The 22,172-nt window shown below is 38.5% G+C and overlaps 2 protein-coding genes across 8 annotated transcripts in view; both read right to left on the bottom strand.

The window, feature by feature from the left end:
- WDR19 (WD repeat domain 19) overlaps positions 1–13,518 on the bottom strand; it is a 38,794-nt gene extending 25,276 nt beyond the window's left edge. For all 3 annotated transcript variants that reach the window (XM_068680115.1, XM_068680117.1, XM_068680118.1), the window contains exons 1-10: positions 13,296–13,518; positions 12,175–12,266; positions 10,489–10,554; positions 9,454–9,579; positions 6,930–7,045; positions 6,246–6,361; positions 5,144–5,224; positions 2,630–2,742; positions 1,208–1,381; positions 784–854 (exon numbers count right to left, since the gene is read on the bottom strand). In XM_068680115.1, coding sequence (XP_068536216.1) covers positions 784–854; positions 1,208–1,381; positions 2,630–2,742; positions 5,144–5,224; positions 6,246–6,361; positions 6,930–7,045; positions 9,454–9,579; positions 10,489–10,554; positions 12,175–12,266; positions 13,296–13,301 — 961 coding nt within the window. In that variant the 5' untranslated portion in view covers positions 13,302–13,518. The remainder of the gene's footprint in view (positions 1–783; positions 855–1,207; positions 1,382–2,629; positions 2,743–5,143; positions 5,225–6,245; positions 6,362–6,929; positions 7,046–9,453; positions 9,580–10,488; positions 10,555–12,174; positions 12,267–13,295) is intronic.
- A 153-nt stretch (positions 13,519–13,671) lies between these two features.
- The window catches only part of KLHL5 (kelch like family member 5), a 57,992-nt gene continuing 49,491 nt past the window's right edge, over positions 13,672–22,172 (bottom strand). For 4 of the 5 annotated variants that reach the window (XM_068680125.1, XM_068680127.1, XM_068680123.1 and 1 more), the window contains 4 exons: positions 21,965–22,127; positions 18,503–18,715; positions 16,120–16,291; positions 13,672–15,233 (listed from right to left, as the gene is read on the bottom strand). In XM_068680125.1, coding sequence (XP_068536226.1) covers positions 15,177–15,233; positions 16,120–16,291; positions 18,503–18,715; positions 21,965–22,127 — 605 coding nt within the window. In that variant the 3' untranslated portion in view covers positions 13,672–15,176. Of the gene's footprint in view, positions 15,234–16,119; positions 16,292–16,563; positions 17,471–18,502; positions 18,716–21,964; positions 22,128–22,172 lie in introns of those variants that run through there. The other variant, XM_068680124.1, reaches the window with a different exon arrangement.

Genomic DNA, 22,172 nt, shown 5'->3' with positions numbered 1-22,172 from the left:
GTTTTTGCAAAAAATCATTTATTGGACTACTGAAATGAAACCAAGAAACAATTACTTCACTTTCAAATGTGACAATGACAGGAATTCCTACCTAGGAATATGTGTACTAATGTATTACAACCTAACCAATTAATATAATTCCAAGATTAACTAGAATCACTTAAACCAAAACCATAATTTACTAATTTAGCATCTTCCTAAGAGTGAGTATAATAATAACTGAAATATCTGCAGATACTTCAACAGGAGATGATAGCAGTAACTTGTTACTCAAGAACTTATAACAGTGTTCTGGAAGCTACTTGCACAAATCAGGATGAGAACAGATTAGGCATCATCCCTTAGTCCAAGAGATGCAGAAAAGCACCAAAAAACTCAATCACCCCAAAAATATGGAAATAAGCAGAAAACGGTTAAGTATGTTATTTTAGTAATCTGAATAGAACACAATACAGAGTCAAAAAAACAAACAAAAAAAAAACCAACCAAAACCAAACCTGAAAAACTGACAGTCTGTAATTAATCAAATATTCTTAGAGCTGTACTTCTCTATACTTTAAAACTTGTTAGAAATAACTGCATTTTCCCATTTTGCTATGAGTCTCCAAACGTACATGTATACTAATTGAGAAAGAAGGACTTTATGGTAATTTCTATATTTATACAGTTTTTCAGCAACAACACTTTTTATTAATGCATGAATGTAAACAGAGTCACCATCAAAATTCTGTTTTACCCGACTGTAAAAATTTAATTCCTCAAGCAGAGGACTATTTAACATACCTTTGTTTTCATCATCCAGGTTTATTATAGCATACATCTCTCTCAGGTCTGACAGATCATGGATTTTAATGCTGCAACAAAAACAAACAGTCATGCTCACTACTACAATTTTCAGTCATCATAAACTGGAATAAACACAATCCAACCCTATCAAGACAGCCTAACTGAGCAAAATTAGAGCATGAATGTAAAGTGCCTTCTATTTCCTGAAGAGCAATACACACAGTCTTTTGCTTTCTCTCTCGTTGTTATCCACCACTCTAAATAGATTATTGCTGCAACTGTACAAAATGATTTGTTCACAGAACTAAAATCTGAGGAAAAGGCACAACTCATCCAGTTTGGAAGGCCTCCAGGGTGGGAAAGAAACAGATGAAGTTACAAGAGACGAACCCGATTTGTTATGTATAAAACCATCCCTTACCAATTGTCTCCACATGATGCAGCTTTGTTCAATGACTGTGATATAGCAATGCTGGTTAGATTATCCTTATGATTATGAGCTTGAAAGATTTCTTGACCTATTTCACGAATGTGTGTAGAAATGACTACAAAACATCCTCGTGAGAAACCAATCATAATGTAGCCATCACCATACCTGTTAAAAAATTACCAGAAGAGATATATTTATGTAGTATGAAAATCTGTCAATGACTCTTTTTAATGGGAAAAATAATAAAAGTATGGGAATTTATATATATAGTGTAGTACAACACAGTATAGTACAGATTAAGGTGAAAAAAAAACACAAATATCTTAAAGGAGAAAAACAAAATTTCCATGCAAGCGTGCTCAGCATTTAATCTTAGATCTTCTTTATTCTCTCTTCTAAATTCTTTAATGCCCTTCTACTTTCAGCAAGCAGTATACATGACAACGATGCGAGGAGAAGGAATTTGAGTATCATCATTAGAATAAGCATGCCAGAAGATGGAAAATTCTATTTCAAGGTTATGGCTGACTCTGTCACTTCAAAGCTATGCTAAAAACAATAATGGCAGTCATTTTGCCCTTAAGGCATGCTGCTACAAACACAGTGAAAGTAGCAAAGCTACAGTGTGTATCTGTGAATAGATGGCTTGTTTACTTTTTATAGTGGCAAGTACAAATAATCAGGTTAAAGCAGAAATAGTTACTTGTAGCAGAAATAGTTACTTGTTTGAATTAACCCTGACATGCTGTATCTGATCTGCTTAATTGAAAAAAAAAAAAAACACAAAGGAAACCGTCTGCTTCCTAGCAGACTGTTAGATCTATCTTGTTAGATACGTGGCCATAAATTAAGAAATGTGCAGATACAAATTTTCTTACAGAGTTTAAGTGTTAGCAGTAAGTGTTAGTAACACATTGATTGAACAAAGACTGTGTCAAAGATATAGAAACAAGACAGCTACTTTTGGGTACAGAATGGAAACTTCTAGTTAGGGGTTTCTTCAAATGAATATTAACCAATTAGATTACCAAGCAGGGAAGCTACAAGAACTTTATTTAAGTTTGTAAACCCAGAAAAAAAGCCAAAAGATTCAACTCCACTCCCAGCTCTTTCATCGCTTAATCATCCAATTGGAGAGCAACCTATTAAGCCCTCAATTTTATCTACTGTCAGGACAGCAACAGTATTATTGTTCTAAAACAGAGCATACCAATGATGAATACATTTTGACAACACTGCTTTCGTAGCCAGTGAACTGTTAAACAAAAGGATTATAAAATGTAGATTCATACATCCAAGAGAAGTCCAGTGTAAGCAAGGGATATATACTTTCATTTCCAGCATTTATCAGAACTACTGTGAAAATCTTCAACTTGCTAATATGAGAATGCTGCATTAAGGAAGTCTGCTCACCATCTGTAGGTTACAATACTGCCATAAGACTGCTGAAATTTCAGATCAATCGGGTTATCAGGATCATTCAAATTAAAAAGAAAGAGAGTCTTCTTGCCGACCACTACACTTACCTGCCAATGAATGAAAAGAAAAAATTAACTCAGCAAGAATGGCATCACTTTAAAATAAAGCCCTACATTCTCCCTAAAAGATGAGATTCAGCACTTAAGGGAATCCATAAGAGCCCTATGGATTTGAATCCTGAGCCTTAATCAACAATGGAAGAGATTTTCAGGATATTCCCCTTCTGAGACAGTGGTTCACAGATCTAAATACAAGCCCAGGAGAGCACACGTCTCAAATTCAACACATGTCCCTGCAGAAGCATTATGCGAACCCATTTCCTCAGGGGAAAAGGCAGCAGGCCACACGGATCCTGTTGGACTACTCTCACTTGAACAACAACGTGTTTTTCAATCTACAGAATTTCTGTCTGGAAGGTTGTAGTGATGGCTATCACAACACTGCTATTTCAAGTAACTTGCTGAGATTTCAAACACAAGAACACCAATTCAAACACACACACAAAAAAAACACAAACCAAACCAAAAACACAAGAAACAGCCTATTCAGTTTGTATTAAACATGCATATTTACAGTTTGATATCAGTCTAGGTAAGCACATTTATTTTGATGAAAAACACAAGAGTTGTTGGACTTTGTAGTCAAAAGCAGGGTGATGGAACTTTTTTTCTTTTAATATTATTTTTGTTACCATAACGTGTGTGATTGTCACACAAGAATAAAGCACTCATTTTAGAAAAAGAAAGGAGGAGGAGATTGTTTTCACCTTTTTCTTTAACAAAGATACTTTGAAGGGCTGTTTACAAGTTCATTTTACATTTCGTTCTGTTCCAGCCCTCCTTGTCTAAAAAGAAGAGGATGGTTTATTTGTAAAATAAGTGCTGAAAGACTGAAATACAAAGCTGTACTTTGACATTAACAAGTATTTTAAAGCTGAGCATGTGCTGACCTAGAAATCTATTAATTCAGAAATTAATTCAAATTCAGACCTGCATTTCCTAAATTTACCTCAAATTTTAAAGTATGTTTTCTGTCCTTTAAGACAATTTGATTATAATTCCACTGCAGCTGCATGCTGAACTATTTAGGAAATATTATTTCTTAAACTCTTCTAAGAAATTATAGGAATTATTTAATTACAGAATCACAGAATCATCTAGGTTGGAAGAGACCTCCATGATCACCTAGTCCAACCTCTGACCTAATACTAACAAGTCCTCCACTAAACCACATCACTAATTAATATTTCAATGCATGTTAACACACTACTTATTTTGATCCAACTTGCATTTTTTTTCCAGGGTGATTAAGCAACAGACTGGAATTGATCATTATCAAGCCATGCCCCTGCAAGAACAGACACCTAGACAATAAATGGTATGTGGTTTAAACTGCTGCACACCATTCAAGCACAAAGCAAGAACTACAGAATTACAGAACGTTCTCTGATGTTTTACAGCAAACTTGAGTGCTGAAACAAACAAACAAAAAAGAGAAGCCTAGCCTACTGCACATCCTGAGAAGCAGCAGAGGAAATCAATGGTGTCAAAGCCCTCGGTTCCTGCATTTTCAAAACATCTGTTAATTAAAACTACCCTAGGAAGCAGAGAACACTGCACTGCATGCAAAGAGAAAAAAAAACCCTACAGATCCTTGTCAATGTAATACAGGGGAAATTCTTTCCTGACCCTTATACTGCATAGAATATATCTGATTTTGAAAATTGAATTATCTGCCTATAGTTAAGTGTATGGATCTGGACTAACTGTAACACAGTACCACTTCGCTATCCACAGATTTCAGTTTTAGTATGTAACTGATGATCATTTACTAGCATGCTCTGCTAACCCTTATCATTACCCCATTTTTCTGTACTTCACCACTGACTGATCTAACGGACCTTGATTCACTCAAGGAAGACAATGAAGACAAAAAAAAAAATGCAGCCATCTAGACAGAAGCAGAATCATGCTCACAAGGAAGATTGATACCAGGATTCTAGTCTCACCAATGCTGAGGTTTGCACAAGACAAAAGCCCAAAGAGCATTGGGTCTGTTCCCAAAACAGATCTGCTGTCTGCTGAAAAACTGGCCTCTGAAAGGAGGCATCTCTGCAGGTTTGACATTCCTGCACTGTTTCCATCTACATTTTGCATATATTGGTGTGTATATTGTGTTTCTTTAAGTCCCTGCACACATCTCCATCTATTATATTTACTACTACTGCAAAACTGCTGTCTGTCTTTTTTATGAATACATCCTTAGTGAACAAAGGGGTATAGCTTTACTTTGATGGAAGGAGGTTTTGGGGGGAAGAAAAAAAAATAATAGCTAAAAACAAAATGAAAGCTTTAACATCAAATTTTAACACAAGGAAAAAAAAATCCTGGCCCACACTTATTGCCAGCAGATCAACACTTTTTGCAGGATTTTGTATTAGCTTCTTACTGTGCTTTCCCTGGTTGATACTCTTTCATCAGTCTTCATAACTGAGAACTGCATATCACTGGGTTCTGAGTTCACTGAGGTCTGCAAGAAAGAGGTTCAGATTGAAAAATCAGTACTAAATGCAGCAAATACCAATGATAAACAATTGCATTATTCCTGCCCTGTACATTTTAGTGTTAAGGATAGGTAGAGCTGTCATTGCATTCAGTAACACAAAAAAAGAAAAAAGTTGGAAAAAAAACGAAGTCAGTTTTGATTATAATGACATTAGAATCTCTGTAGAGATTCTAATATCATAAATCATGGTGCATAACACAGAGGCTCAAATGTTTAGATAAGCCCTGTCCTGGTTTCAGTTAGAACAGAATTAATTTTCTTCCTAGTAGCTGGTGGAATGCTGTGTTTTGGCTTAGGATGAGAAGAGTGCTGATAACACCCCGATGCTTTAATTGTTGCAGAGCAGTGCTTATACTAAGCCAAGGACATCCCAGCCTTTTGCTCTGTCCTGCCAACGGGCAGGCTGGGGGTGCAGTAAGAGCTGGGAGGGGACAGACCCAGGACAGGTGACCCAAACTAGCCAAAGGGGTATTCCATACCATCTGATGTCATGCTAAACAATATATAGGGGTGGCTAGCCGGGAGGAGGGGGCCGGACTGCTCGGGGTTAGGCTGGGCATCGGTCAGCGGGTGGTGAGCAATTGCATTGTGCATCACTTGTTTGTACATATTATTATTATTTCCCTATTATCACCATTGTATTATTATTGTTATTATTGTTATTATTATTTTGTTATTATTATTTTCCTGTCTTATTAAACTGTCTTTATCTCAACTCACGGGCTTCACTTTCCATTTCTCTCCCCCGTCCCAGAGAGGGAGGGGGGAGGGTGAGTGAACGGCTGCGTGGTGTTTAGCTGCCGGCCGGGTTAAACCACGACAGCCCTCATCCTATATGAGTTTTCCCAAAGCCTCTATCCTTGCAAGCAGAGGGACTGACAAGGCATAGACTCCCATAGGTCCTAGTTCCTTTATGCCGTAGCTCTCCCAAGAACCAGGAGTACCAATGTATGTCTTAAAATCAAATGTGGGTTATAAATACTACCTGTCTGATAGTATCCCCTTCCTGATTGCTTATAGTAATCATTTTATCTTCACCGCCTAGAGCCAGAAGGTTTTCAGTGCTCCAACAACCACAAGTAATCCGCTTAGTGTGCTTACCTGAAAAAGAAAGAAACCTACACTATACGAATGAACAGAAACATAAACCACAGAAAACATCTGGAACGGAAATATATTCTATTTGGCCACTCAAATTATCAGAATGTGAAGCAACTTAGCAAAGAAATTACAAACTCAATACACAATTTTTTATTCACTTTCTAAGCCCAGATGGAAGTCTTTTGGCCTCATAGGAACTTGCACAGTCCCCATTCTTCCATTTCTTTGCATCAAGTTTCTATCCTTAATTTTATTGTCCACAGGTGTCCTAAGCAGGTAAGAAAAGTAACTTAGCAACAACAATAATCACATGACAATAACCACCCTTGCAAGTTGTAAAGGAAGAAAGACAGCACAAGTTTCTCATGAGGCAGCATCACGTATGTGTAAATTTTTTTTTAACGTACTGAACTATAAAACCACTAATATAAAAAATGGAAGGTGCAAGTTGAGTATAAGCACATTTTTGTTTTGCATACTCACACACAGAACAAAAAAAGAAAAGCAAGCACAGTGGCAAAATTCCACCATTTCAAATGTGCAAGCCTAATTTCAAAACAATGCATACCAAGAACAGGAATCTTGCGAGAAGTCTGGCGGTTATATATAAGCAAGTTTCCCTTTGTGGTTCCAATGGCAAGTAAAGTTCCAACTCGAGACCATAATAAGAAAGACATTGCATCCCTAAAATAAACAAAATAATTACTTTGTGTAGCAGCTTCCTTTCACATGCTTACATACAAAAGTATTTTGCATACTTGGTTTGAAGTTTTATGAAACCATACAGACCAAAGCAGAACTTCTAAATGAAGCAAATGTTCTCTACAACAAGTATCAGAGTCATTTAAGTGTCCAAAAATAGTGAAAGTAATAAAAAGTGCTATTAAGTAATGGAATAAGACCTGTACAAGTGAAACTGTGCCTGTAAACCCAGTGGTTTTGATGGATTCATGGGTAATTTGACCAAATAATCAGCTTTAAGAAGCACTCTAAGATATAATGTAGGTAAGTGCTATTTTCCAGTTGCTTTCTGCATTGTTTTTTTTTGTACTTAATTCAATTCCAGTGAATTCAGTCAATTCCAAATGAGTAGATCTATTTCTCTGATTACTAGTCAATGTAATATAAAAGCTTTGAAAGAGCTTTTTTAACTTCAATTTTCTGATAAAGCAGAGACAGTTTTAGTGTATATTTATGGGCCCACAGAAAAGTACTACATAGGACATTTTAAAAAAGCAAAACAATTTTAATCAGAATTTTCTAATTAGTACAGCTATTTCCATCAATGCCTCTCACATCAGCTTCACTCTTACTGCAAGAACACAATACCAATTTCAAACAAATTTCTTTTATTAATGACATTTGAATACATACTTGTTTTGCATGTGAGGGGTTTTGCTTGTGATTTTTTAATTTCAAAAAGAGGAAAATAACAAAAAAGCCCAACTACCACATGGTTTATATGACTTAGAGCTTGTTCTGCTTATACCCATTTTTAATATACTCATATATGGTACCAGATTTTAATATGTAGAAGTATCTCTTAATCCAATATTCTTTTTGAAATTTCAAACTACAAGTGGAAACACCAGTGGAAAGATGGGATGTTTCCATATTCTAGACTCAGAGTTTTCACCCCAAATTTGGAGAAAAAAATATCCTCCAAAAACCCAGCATCTCCCCCCACCTCCATTTTTCCAGCTGACCTATTGTATTTTTTTTTTATTTAGTGGAAGAAACACTCACATTTTAATATCTTTGACTATTTTTTACAGTAAAATATATATATATATATATATATAAAGAAGGGCTAAATCAGAAGACTTTGCTCCATTTAGGTTAATAAAACAGAGGCAGTACCCAATCAGCTGTCTCTCTGCTCAGGTGAGTGCCCTAATAACCACGGGACAGATTCAGTTCCACTCTCTTTCCTACACACAGTGCATGATTATGTAGAGTAGAACAGTTTAGTGGAATAGATTCAAAAATCTTTGAGTTTAATTGTTAAACCAAGCTTATTTGTTAACCTAATGCTTGATTGTTATGTAAGCCTCAGAAGAGTTTTAAGTCTGTGACCCAATTCAAAAAGAGGGATCTGAGCCTGTGCCTTCAGTACCCCTCTCATCCTCTTTTGTGAATGGGATTTCAGTCCCCTCACAACTCTAAGGGAAGCAAATACCAACAGCACTAAAAATCAACTCTCTTACTTCTAAGTTTCCATTTATTTGGGTGAAGTACTTTGAAGAATGCATGACTTGTGCGGATACCTAAAAAAGTCACCCATCCTTGCTGCTACCAGAGTTGAAACACTGAGAACCTGCCTGGGGACTTTGGCCTTATTTACAATTAAAGTAAACAAACACCACCAACCAAAAAACCACTTCAAAACCCATAAATCATACCAGAAAGAACCCAGCAACAAACTGTAGGATATTAGCTTGAGAGCATATGTGCTATGAGGATTCCAGTAAAAAGATGATCTTTGCAATATATCCTCCACATCAACAAGTCTTTTAAAGAAGCTCTTTAAAAAGAATAGAAAAAAGAAATTCCAAAGCTGAGAAATGGGACAGGATGGTAACTCCCATTTTCCAGCTGTACATGTCTAACTTAGTTATCTCCTAGTCTTTCTGTACTCTTAGCCTACAAACAGTAAGGTTCCCTTCAGAGGGTAACTCAAGCACCTGGGTACCCAATTTCCAGGGTTATTTTTTTTCTCTCTACTGAAGTTGGACTTCAAAGCTAGAGAATGTAATTGCTTTCACACCAGATGAATGGGCCCATGGTTCACATGTCAGTATGCATTCCAGTTTCCAGAAAAACACACATGAATTAACAGGCTTCTCAAATAGCTACATAACTATAAGATTTTACAAGTGAAATGCAACACATACTCAACACTCAGGCAAAAAACAAAGATTACAAAGCATTAGTATGATGTCTTGATGGCAATTCAACCAAGTTAAAGACCAAACTCCTTTATTCTACCTTCAGATCGGTTTCTTAGCTGACATAAAAGAGAGCATAAAGAGCAGCAGCACACAGTGGTCTGTCTTTAAATACACTTTAAAAACAAAACAAGATTTTCTTACCTCATGCCACTGTCTAATTGGCTTGTTTTGTTTGTGTTGGCATCCCAGAGATAAATGGCACTAGATTTGTCTGTAATTATTGCTAAAGTATCTCCATCTTTATCCCAGTCCAGAGTAACACAGTTACTGAAGAAAAAAAAAGTAGAGTTTCACTAATAACATTAAAATATGTTTGAAAATATACAGAAAGAGCCAGAATTAACCGGTTGAAGTCCCTGTCCTTCCCTTTCCCTCCCTGTAAAAACTCATGACAAGCTGTGGATTTATCTGGAAAGTTTATTTTTATAGCAACCATGCTCTTACCCAAATCTCACCAAAATGACAGAGGCTGAAAGGAAGGTCAGTAACTAAAAGAACTGCTACTTACATTCTAATACTTGAAATACCGACACCTAAATTTTCAAGTGACAATGAAAGCCTCCTGTATGGTTCTATTTTTCTAGAGTCTATTCAGTATTTGAGTTGTTTTTCTCCTAGATCAACAACTATAATGATCTTGGATAAGAAAGCTATGCAGAAGCATACATTTCTTTTGGCATTTTTTGGACAGAATGAGCATTTATCACAATTGCTGGGCAATGCTGTGCAGAATGAGTACAAGCAAAAGTACACTGAAATATACGACATCTTTCCTCAGTGAGACTATGATACAAAGTACCACAAAATGCTCAGTAGTATAGTCACAATTAGCATAACATGGATGTTCTGTTTATGACCTTACTACATTCTTTCTTACTGTCACGATACTTATTTTCTAACATTTGTAATGAATTAGATTGAGTTTCCTATTAATAAGAAGTGTTTTGGGTTTGAAGATGTATTTTTCTGACTAACCATGACAGCTTACTATGAATTCAGCTTTTACTGTCTCATATTCCATACATGCTCATCAGTTTGTCTTCTTTTCCAAGCACAAACACCAGAGCCAGTATCTATGCCTATACATCTCTTACTGTATAAGCACCTCACCAGAAGAATAGCACTTCTAAAGAAAACAATTTGAAGAAAACAATTTCAATCCATTTTAGTACCTACCCTGGTAAGGTAATTTCATTTATCTTCTGACCGTGACGATCAAAAATGCTCACCGTGCGATCACCTCTAAAAAATATTAACACATGGAATAATTCCCTTTCTTCATCTGCAAATAATGGGTTAAAACTTTCTCCACATTGAGTTTTTATAATTGCAGTAACAGGAGTATCATGTATTTACATTTGTAAGGAGCTGACAGATACCTTGCTCTGGTTTACAGAATCACAGAATTTCTAGGTTGGAAGAGACCTCAAGATCATCAAGTCCAACCTCTGACCTAACGCTAACAGTCCCCACTAAACCATATCCCTAAGCTCTACATCTAAACGTCTTTTAAAGACTTCCAGGGATGGTGACTCCACCACCTCCCTGGGCAGCCTGTTCCAGTGCCTAACAACCCTTTCAGTAAAGAAGTTCTTCCTAACATCTAACCTAAAACTCCCCTGGCGTAACTTTAGCCCATTCCCCCTCGTCCTGTCACCAGGCACGTGGGAGAACAGGCCAACCCCCACCTCGCTACAGCCTCCTTTAAGGTATCTGTAGAGAGCAATGAGGTCGCCCCTGAGCCTCCTCTTCTCCAGGCTGAACAAGCCCAGCTCCCTCAGCCGCTCCTCGTAGGACTTGTTCTCCAGGCCCCTCACCAGCTTCGTCGCCCTTCTCTGGACCCGCTCAAGCACCTCGATGTCCTTCTTGTAGCGAGGGGCCCAAAACTGAACACAGTACTTGAGGTGCAGCCTCACCAGAGCCGAGTACATGGGGACGATCACCTCCCTAGCCCTGCTGGTCACAGTGTTTCTGATACAAGCCAGGATGCCGTTGGCCTTCTTGGCCACCTGAGCACACTGCTGGCTCGTATTCAGCCGACTGTCCACCATCACTCCCAGGTCCTTCTCTGCCTGGCAGCTCTCCAACCACTCTTCTCCCAGCCTGTAGCTCTGCTTGGGGTTATTGCGCCCCAGGTGCAGGACCCGGCACTTGGCCTTGTTGAACTTCATACAGTTGACCTCAGCCCATCGGTGCAGCCTATCCAGATCCTCCTGCAGAGCCTTCCTACCCTCCAGCAGATCGACACACGCACCTAACTTGGTGTCATCTGCAAACTTACTGAGGGTGCACTCAATGCCCTCGTCCAGATCATCGATAAAGATACTAAAGAGGACCGGCCCCAGCACCGAGCCCTGGGGGACGCCACTAGTGACTGGCCTCCAACTGGACTTGACTCCATTTACCACGACTCTTTGGGCCCGGCTATCCAGCCAGTTTCTAACCCAATAAAGCGTGCGCCAGTTAAGCCAAGAGCAGCCAGTTTATTGAGGAGAATGCTGTGGGAGACGGTGTCCAAAGCCTTGCTGAAGTCAAGGTAGACCACATCCACAGCCTTTCCCTCGTCCACCCAGCGCGTCACTTTGTCATAGAAGGAGATCAGGTTTGTCAAGCAGGATCTGCCTTCCATAAACCCATGATGGCTGGGCCTGATCGCCTGCTTGCCCTGCAAGTGCCGCATGATGACTCTCAAGAGGATCTGCTCCATGAGCTTCCCTGGCACTGAGGTCAAACTGACAGGCCTGTAATTTCCCAGGTCTGCCCTCCGGCCCTTGTAGATCTTTTAGAACTCTGTAACAATGTTTTTTCCTCTACTCTCAATGATTTCTATGCAATAAATGTAACAAATATTTGTAATCTTACCCTGTTACAGCAAGGAAATTTCCCAAAGTTTTCTGCCAAGCAAACTGCACAGAGGAACCAGACCATGATTTTTCTATTAGACTGAAGACTTGCTAGGGAACAAAGAGAGGGAAATTGCACATCTTATCATCACAAGCATAAAACAACGTCAGAACTTTCTACGTGAAGAAAAACAACAACTTCTGGATGATTCTATTGTACTATTCTATTGTACCAAAACGCCAAAGAAAAGTATTTTGGTTTGTGCTGGAAAAGTCGAAGTTTCTGGTGCTGGGTGTTTGCATGGAGAGCTACTGGGACTCTCACCACAACTACCATTTTTTCCATTTTTTCCACTTGGTGTTACTGGAATCAAAAGATTGCATGAGACTCCCCCCTTCACATCTGAAGACCGGAATATCTAATTCTTTAAATTTAATGTGTAAATGCTGGACCAAATAGCATCTTCAGTGCTTCAAACGGAGCTCAACATCTACTCTTTTGAAAGATGTGTAAGTATCTTGATCTCCCTAAATCGTTGGGTCTTAAAAGTTGGGGCTGTGAAGTAAAAACTTTAAAAACTGTAAAAACTTTATTTCTCACTGAGTTTATTAACTTTCTTTAAACTTTCACACTACGCTCGTACTTTTTCCATGACTAGGGCGTAGGATAAACCCAACAACTTTTAGGACTTTTTCCCCTCCCACATCATCAGCTAAACACCACTGTCTGGCGTCCCACAAAGGGCAGGAAAGCTTGTTTTTGTGTTGTTTTTCCCTAAAAGGTCTCTGCCCCTTCTTCTGAGGCATTCCTCACGCGGAATTTGCGTTTGAGCGAACAAAACGAGCAACACCACAAGCGCCGCGCGCCACGAGCACAGAGGCCACCCGACAACAGCGTTCAATTGGAAGCGAGTTTAATGAAAAGACGCAAATTTTTAACCAACATTTAACCAATGACGACTAACGCGGGAGCACGGACGGGCTCCAGCGGGAGGCCCCAGGGCCGCCGGTAACGGCTCGGAGCCGCCGGGGGCGGCCATGAGGGGCGCGGCGCCCGCTCCCCCTTCCCCCCCCCGCCTCCCGCCTCCCGCCTCAGGCCCCAGCCGAGCGCGCTCCCCCTCCCCCCCCGCCCGGCCTCACCTTCATCGCGCCCACCGCTCGCCGCGCAGGGCCCCCGTGCGCATGCGCCGCCCCCCCAGCCGAGCAGGGAGCCGGACCCCCCTCACCCCGCCCGGCGTCCGCGTTGCCGTGGAGACGGGGAAGGCGGGAGAAGGCCGGAGCCAATCAAGGGCAGTGGGCGGGGCCACGTCCCGCCTCGGATCCAATGGGAAAGCGAGGCCTGCGGAGGCGGTGGCTCCCATAGAGTCGTGCGTTACGCACAGTGCGTTACGGGGCGGCGTAGGGGGCGCAGACTGCGCAAGTGCTGGCAGGCCGCGACGGCCGTTTGTAAAATATCATTTATTAACATTAGAGTTACCCCCCAAAAATACAGAAAAAAGGCACTGCCCGCCCAAACTGAGTTTAAGTTCAGCTGTATTGAGTTTCAAACAGTGCAGGTTTCGTCACAAAGTTTGGCGCTTTCCTTTAAACCAATAAATAGTTGGCCGAGAGCACTGACACACGTCCATTTATAATTACAAACGTACAAAGACTTTGGGTGGCGGGCGCTTCGATTTGGGAAACATTCAGCGAGCTCACATCTCCACATCCTCCATTACAAGCGACCGCCTACTGTTGTCAAAACGGGGGGAGCAAGGCACAGAAAAGCAAATACAGAAAGACCGTCAGAAACATTCAGCCCCTCCAAAGCAACTGTGCGACAGAGCAGAGGAGCCAGAAAAGGCAAATCATAAAGCCTCTGAGAAAAGTTAACTGTTAAATAAGGTGGCTGATATGATATAATCCCGCCAGGAGCACACAGCTCTCCTCTAAGATGCTGAACATGGTCGAGCATCGTGTAGGACTGGGCCGTTTACATTTTGAAATCATCTTTTTGGGAAGAAAAAAAAAAAAGACAGACAACAGTTTCATTTCATCTTATAAAATCATACTTCTCAAATTAGTGCAAAGCCTCATGTAAAATACAATTAAAGAGAATCAAAGTAGACTCTTAGTCTAGATGCAATGGAATGCTTTGAAAATTCCAAAGTGCTCTTATTAAACTGGTTAACTTCTAATTACACTTTAGAATTTTTTCAACTAATAACTCATGCTTACAGCTTTTTCCTTAAAAACAATAACAATGTAAATATAAGAACCAAAGTAGAGAAAAAGATATGATGTTCTCCATCTTACGGAAAACCTTTAAAAAAAAGTACACTGGATATCAAAAATCTGCAGATATTATTAAATAGCAGATTTCTGTTAGCATAATAAGACAATATTTAAAATAAGGCTTTGGTTAAATAAAAAGTCTTCTAAACTAGGAATGATGATAAAAGTGCAAAAGATTCACCAAATACACAACTTCATTTTTAAGGCAAGCGTTACACCTGCCATTTACAATGGTTTGCATTGGTTTGTCAGCCTGCATTGTAATAGTTCAGATACCTATAGCAAAACATGTTTATTATAGGCAAATTAAATATATGGGGCCCAATCCTGGAACTTGTTTCACCCAGAGATAGACTCAATGATATCAGTGGAGCCATATCCATTAATAGCATCACTTCTCTGCATTTTAGAGGGATCAAGGCCCTAAATAACATTTCATTATCCCAGTGAGTTCACAATGAGTTTGCTCATTTCTTAGTATTTCCTCAATGCAAGTCCTCCTCTGGCAACATCTTGGTTGCAGCTGATTTCCTTGCAGCTCTTCTAATGTACAGGTAACAAAGACGATTCTTTAAAAGTGCTTAATATTGGTCCGTAAGAACAGCAGGTAGGTGCACGTCAGCTGGAGCCCGAACACTGCTCTTGTAGATATCCTGCACCTGGTGTTTACTGGTGCACTTTTAGTTGGCTAGAGGAAATACGAAATTCTCCTATAGAGGAGACTGTCACCTTCACAGAGAAAATAATTTATAGCTTTACAGTCACAACACATGCTCCAGCTCTTCCTAAGCACAATGGTGCAACCTGTAAGAAAAAAAATAAAAAATAAAAAACAAACAAAACAAAGGAACAAAAAAAAACATCCATGAGAGAAATGTAGTCAGGTTTAAGTATTTAAAGTAGTCAGCATTAAGTATTTATTTCCAGCTGCCTCAATACTGGTGTCTAATGCTGTTCTAGATGACCTAGAACATTCCTCCTGTAACTGGACTCCAGAAGGGCCTCTGTCTCCTACAGATTCCCTGTTGTATCCTCCAGCCTTCTGTGGATGTTTCAGACACTCCTGGTATCTTAAATGCCAGAAAATACCTAACGACAGCTTGCCTAGGCTCCTCTCACAGAAAGGCAAATTCCTGGAGCTATAAAAAAAGTAAAAGTAAGCAAGCTCTGAATCGACAGTAATGGTTTCTGATCATGAATCGAAGATTATTTTTTTAAGATATGTAAAAAGACATGGGAAAAGGCTTTCTGGAAGTTGCACACACTGTACATAGCATTCATATCAGGAAGGGATTATTTATGAAAAGATGACCAAAACCTTGAAGAAACTGATAAGCTTCTGAGAGATGTTAGAGCTAAAACTAATCTACATTTATCCTCAGCATAAACAGAATCCTTTATGACAATTTCGGGAACATGTCAATACATTTTCTTACAGTAGCTGAAGTTGTCAAAGAAAAGAGCTATATTATTCCCAAAGAAACAAGGGTGGTTTATTAGACTTTAACAATTGTCTGTTCAAAGAAAACCAACTTGAACTTGCAGATGAGAGACTGACTGGCTGACTTACAACAGACTAACAAGAAAGTGCTTTTTAGAAAAGGAGTATTTGTTTTCTCCTTGCAAAACAAAGCATGCTTGAAATAACAGCAAAATAATTAGTAGTGTGTGACCTAACCAGAAACTATACCTGTGTCCATTCATTTGTCTGGGGATCATAAGACTCCACTGTATTAAGGTACGTCTGACCATCATATCCTCCAACAGCATACAACTTGTCACCAAGAAGACATACTCCCACTGCATCTCTGCTAATGCTCATAGAGGCCACGGCAGTCCACACATCTGTTTTTGGATCATACCTAAAAGATAATTGGTGTAATGCTCTAAAACTGTTGCCCAGATTTAATGAAAAAAGTACTGGAATTGACACACTTAACATAGTAGACAATGGGTATTATTAGGAGATCACAGACTTGGTTATTAATATTTCAAAGGAGTTTTTTCCCCAGACACTCTCTTTTAAAGTGTTTCCTTAGTCATTTGGTAACAGTCAGTGCTAGTTACCTACTAGTACTATCTAGATTCTTATCTAGTGCTGCTTTCTGTACAGTAATATATACGTACGCATACAGATGCTCTTACTGTATTTTTTATTACGCTGATAAACATACCACTGGAAACAGTTCTGCTGCTATACTACAGTAGAGCAAGTGCTTGCATTATATGGTAACTACTAAATGTCAAAGCACAAGCTGTTTGGATTGAATGTGGTTCTAAAGAGAGTTAACTTGTCAAGGAAGATTACCATTCCAAAGAGCAAAGCTGGAGAAAAATGCAAAATTCTTAAGACAATTTACAGTACTGCTTGAATCATAACTCTGTATCATCAGAATCATCAGTAAAAACAGATAGCTTAATGAAAAAAACGTCATTCTAGAATAATATCAACATTCTTTACAAGTTAGTAATTAGATAGGAGGGTCCATGCTATTCTTATATCAAAAAACACATTGTAACCAGACTGAAGGAGATGTTGTAAGATTACAGATGCTTACAGCACAACTGATCCCAGGCTCTGAAGGGCTCTAAGGAACTACACAAGGAAAATACTTATTTGCCAGGACACCATCTTAAGACCATACTTATTAGAAGCAAGAGGACTCGATTTGTTTGCATGAAGAACATGGATGTAATGAGTGGTAACAATTTCATCTTTTAGTCCATATTCAAAGTATTGCAGAAATGCATGTTTTATGTGAGCATAATTGTAACACAAAAACACCATCCAAAGCATATGCTGCAAATAGAAGTTTAACGTAGCGAAAGAAGGTGATTCATGAGCTACATATATAATTTATTTTTTAATTTAAGCTAGTTTATAATTCATTTATAAATCAATGCATTTCTCTAGGAAAAGTGACTTTTATTGCAGAATGTAGTGGTAAACAACTATTTGGAAGCTTAATGCCATTTTTTGAAACAAGAATTTCTTAGAGGAGCTATTCCCATGAGGTTCATTTTCCTCCATCTTCATCTCACTGTTAAAAAACAATGACAACATGCATTACAAGATTATTCCTAATTATTAAAGTAATATGTTATGTAACTGTTTCAGAGAATACTGATGCAAAAGAATACATGAACCTATTGCTTTCTCTTGGGCCAATTAATTATTTATACTCCTCTAAAAATTTGGTATTAGCTAAGAGGTAGTTTCCAATCTGCAAACCTTTCTGGAGCCTTTTTCAACAACTTTCACATTTCAAGTGGTATGGACCATATTGTGTGTTTTGGGGTCTATCGGAACACAAAGTTTGAAAATTACTGTATTTTCTTTTTCTCTAAGAGGGCAAATCAGATAAGGAAATCTACTAAATGGAGATGAGTAACAAAGAATCACTCTTGTTAAGTGCTGGGAGATAACAAGGAAAAAGAAATAAAATTTGAAGAAAAAAGAGGATTAAAGCATACTTCAGAAATATTTGAAATGACAGTGAAGACTTAATGCATTGCATTATGAAGAATTTACTATCATTTTTACTTTTTTTTTTTTTTTTTTTTTTTTAAATGGATCACACGTGATTCTGCCATTTGTAATACAGCAATTCCACAATAACTTTACATAAGGACATACTAACTTTGGAATAACTGAATCACAAGCATTCCAGTGTCACCAGGGGATACAAGGAAGAATATATTTAAGGATACACAAACTTGGATTAATTATTCATTTTCAAGTTCTAATATGAAATGGTACAGGTTTCTTTTGTGAAAGAGCAACTACGCCATTTTAAAATTGTGAAAGAGCAACTACGCCATTTTAAAACATCTTCAATTGCAAATTGTTCTCAATAATCAATCATCATCCACTTACTTTAAATAATCTGTCCTGACAACATTTTGAATCAGATTATGACTACATAGTATGTTTTCATATACAGGCTTTCCTCTGCTCACCTTAAAAATATGGCTATTTTATTGGGTTTCTACTTACAGCTCTTTCTCTAAGCCGTTCTATAGACTGGCATTTTTAGGACTACTAGCAGGACACACCTTCATCAGGTTATTACCTTTCTACGCAGTCTGACAGCCTGGATGTTAAGTTTGATGCTGGGGCATCATGACCACCTATTGCGTACAAGAACCCATTCCAAGTGGTTACACCTACACCACCTCTTCTTTTTGACATTTGAGCACAGAGAGTCCATTTGTTTGTATGAGGATCAAAACATTCTACCGACTTAAGACAAGAACTTCCATCTCGACCACCAACTGCATAAAGCCTGAAAAGTAAAAAGAAAAATAAATAGTATTAATAAGTATCATCTGAACAAGACACAAGTTACATAAGCTTCCAGTGATGTAAGAAGGCCTTCCAAATTTATTAAAATTTTAGGAGACTTTGAACTTTCATTAGAACATTCTAATACTGAGATTGTACGTTTTTCGTTCAATTTTTTTTTTTTTGTATTGTGATTAGCATACAATAATGATCATTTACAGAAGATGGATTATAACACAGCATTTGTTTTCCAACCTGTACCCATAGCTAAGATTTTCAAAATGTGTGACTTGACAAAGGTGCATTTTTAGCAGGGTCACAGGGAAAATCCAGTAATAGATGCATGCATGTGAGAACTGCCTTTCGAAGTATTTTTCTCAGTCTGAACTTTAGTTTAGGAATGGCAGCGCTATGTTAAGTCCGTTATACCCACTAGGTGGCCTATTTTGCTCAGTTCTTACATAAGGGTTTCTAGCATTTGATATAAAACAAAGGATTTTTTTTTAATTTTTTTTTAAATAACGATGGAAGGAAAAGTTGGGTTTTAGGAGTAACGCATCACTAATGAATCTTTAAAACTAATCAAATGCATTTAAAGAGTTTATTCAACATTTATGAGCAACATAGGCTTAAAAGCAGAAATGCCAAGCAATATTATTTTGAAAGGTAAGAATGCAGAAGATTGCGGAATGCAATCTAAAAAGGAAGCAACACATCAGAAGTGAATTCTGGTTTGAGAGATCAGCTGAAGCATCATTAATGAAATCCCTTCATGGTCTAAGGCAGATTAATAGAGCTCAGTAATCATATAAACATTAAGTACTGTGCTTAGTGGTGAACTTGGCAGTGTTAGGTGATGGCTGGACTTGATGATCTTAAAGGTCTTTTCCAACCTAAATGATTCTAAGGCTTCACATGATGATAGTCTTACAGTTACTATGAAGCACTACTTAAGATGTCCTCAGTTTGGGAAACACTTTGTGTTTGTTTGTTTGGAGTAGATTGACCAACAAACTTAAATATAAACCTCTTGTAAATATGGTTGACCTACTAGTTCTCCATAAAAAAGTTAATACTCTTTAAATAATGTATTTCCATGGAAGGGCTCATATTTAATAACACAAATTGTTTAACATAAGGAATGTACTGAAGTATCTTTAAAAAATCATATTGCAGTTCCAAAAAACTTGTGACTAAAAATCAATCAGCTATGCAACACAGCATTTAAATGAAGCCCCCTGCTCTCTCTCCCCCAAAAACACAACAGAATTTTGATCACTTCTGCAGTGATTTCACAATCAGAATACGGAGAATAAATTAATTTCTCTTCATGAAGATTTCGAGCAAGTCATCTGAAATATATCAAGTTACAGACCCATATTACTAGAATATGTAGAAGTTACTGCTCCCTCAGCTCAAAGGCAAATAAATTTGCATGTGTTTTCAAGCCGTTTAGCTATAGGCATCTAGTGTTGCTGCCTATGTTAAGAGTCTAGGCTATGTTCTAAAATAATAGAGAAATGTGAGACTAATTCTGGTGTTGTTTACCACACCTGGAACTCTCTGCTGAATATATAGGAAGCTTCAGACCTAACTTAGGCATCTGAGACTGCAGTTCCAAGGCAGCCCAAGGCACTTTGCTTGCTGGTTGTTCAAGTTCTTCCCTCCTTCCTGCACCCAGGTGAGCATTTCCACTCATTCCTGGACTTGTTCCAGATCTCACAGGACCCTTTGCAGGTTCATTTCAGCTGTACTAATTTAGCAGGTGACTAACCTTCCAAAAAAAAAAAAAAAATAAAAAAAAATTGTGAAAAGCTTTTTGCTAGCTCACGATACTCAAACAACTCAAGGGAGACGCGTCAGATAGGACACAAGCAGGAAGTCAAAATTTCTTGACAAGAGTGTAAATATTCTGATATAGCCACAGTAAGTTAGGTTGATTTGGTATTCTGTAGCCACACTGGCAAATACATGATTTAGATAAACTGTCTAAAAGGCTGGTGGAAAACTGGATGGACTGCTCGGCACAAGGGGCTGTGATCAGCAGCATGAAGTAACCAACTGGCAGCTGGTTACCAGTGTTGTTCCTCCCAGGCTGATATTGTGGCTTGATACTGCTTAATGTCTTCATTAATTATCTGTAAGATGTAACGGAAATCAGCCTTGGGAAGTTTGCTGATAATATCAAATTAAGGGGAGTAGCTGATATGCTGGAGGGCCTGGCTATTATTCAGAGCGACTTATACAGGCTTGAAAACTGGGCTGACTGAATTTGCCTTTGTTGAACTTTGTAAGAGTGCAAAGACCTGTACCTGGAATGGCTTATTTCCATGCAATAGTATGGGCTGGGAGCTGGCTGGAAAGAAACCAACGTAGCAAAAATAGACTTGGAGGTCTTGGCAGACAACAAATTGAACTGAAATTAACGGTATGCCCTTGAAGTAATTACAGTTGATTTCCCTTACTCAGTACATATAAGACTGCTTCTGGATGCTGTGTCCATCTTTGGGCTCTTGGTAAGAGAAAGATCTTGCCATACTGGAGCAAGTCCAGCTGACGCTCACTAAGATGATAAGGGAGCTGGAACACATGACATATGAGAATTGGGCAGTCTTAAAAAGAGACAGCCAAGGAGGTGTCTTCAAACACCTAATGGGAGGTTATATAGAAAGCAGTTATCAGAGATACACAGTGAAAGAAGAGAAAAGTCAAAACACAGGCAATTCCAATGATATCGTAGAAGAAAGATGTTCAGTACAACAGTGGTCAACTATTGGAACAGGCTGCCAAGAGCTTGCTAAATCTCCATCCTTAGGAGACATTTAAAATTCAATTAGATATGACCCGAGCTAACTCAGTTAACTCTGAAACTAGATTGAATGACTTTAAGGGTGGTCCCGCTTTGAGTTGGTGTTAGATCAGATGACTCCGGAGGTCTCTGTTTAAGGAACTATGCATATTTTCACTGAAAAAACAGCTGTAGAAATTTCAGGTACCACTACAGATCAGATTTCATTCCGACAGAGTTCTGTTCACACTGAGTTAATGTAATATAACACAAGTACTCCCCACCTCTACAATAATTTTGGAAGTTGATTGTTCAAGCTACCACAATAAGAGGAAATTACTGGAGTCTCACTGGTTCTTAAAGCTACTGACATGTATCTATCAAGAGAAGTTACAGTCATTTAGGATGTCCTGTAATTACATTAAAATAATGAGATAGAAATTGGAAGTTGCCTTCACATACTTTCCATTTAATATTGCTACACCAACAGTACTCCTTGGAGTTGACATACTAGCTACAAAGTTCCACTGACGAGCCTGTGGATCCCATCTTTCTACTGTGTTCAGGTAGCTCCAGCCGTCGTGTCCTCCTACAGCGTACATAGGACCTTCCAACACAGCTACTCCTGAAAAGACAAATATGAAAAGCCGGAGAAAAATATCTCATTTTC

This window comes from Anas acuta, chromosome 4, assembly GCF_963932015.1.
Source record: "Anas acuta chromosome 4, bAnaAcu1.1, whole genome shotgun sequence".
NCBI classification, from domain to species: domain Eukaryota; kingdom Metazoa; phylum Chordata; class Aves; order Anseriformes; family Anatidae; genus Anas; species Anas acuta.
Note: the sequence above shows the minus strand (reverse complement) of the source record. Positions and strands in the feature narration are given on the sequence as shown.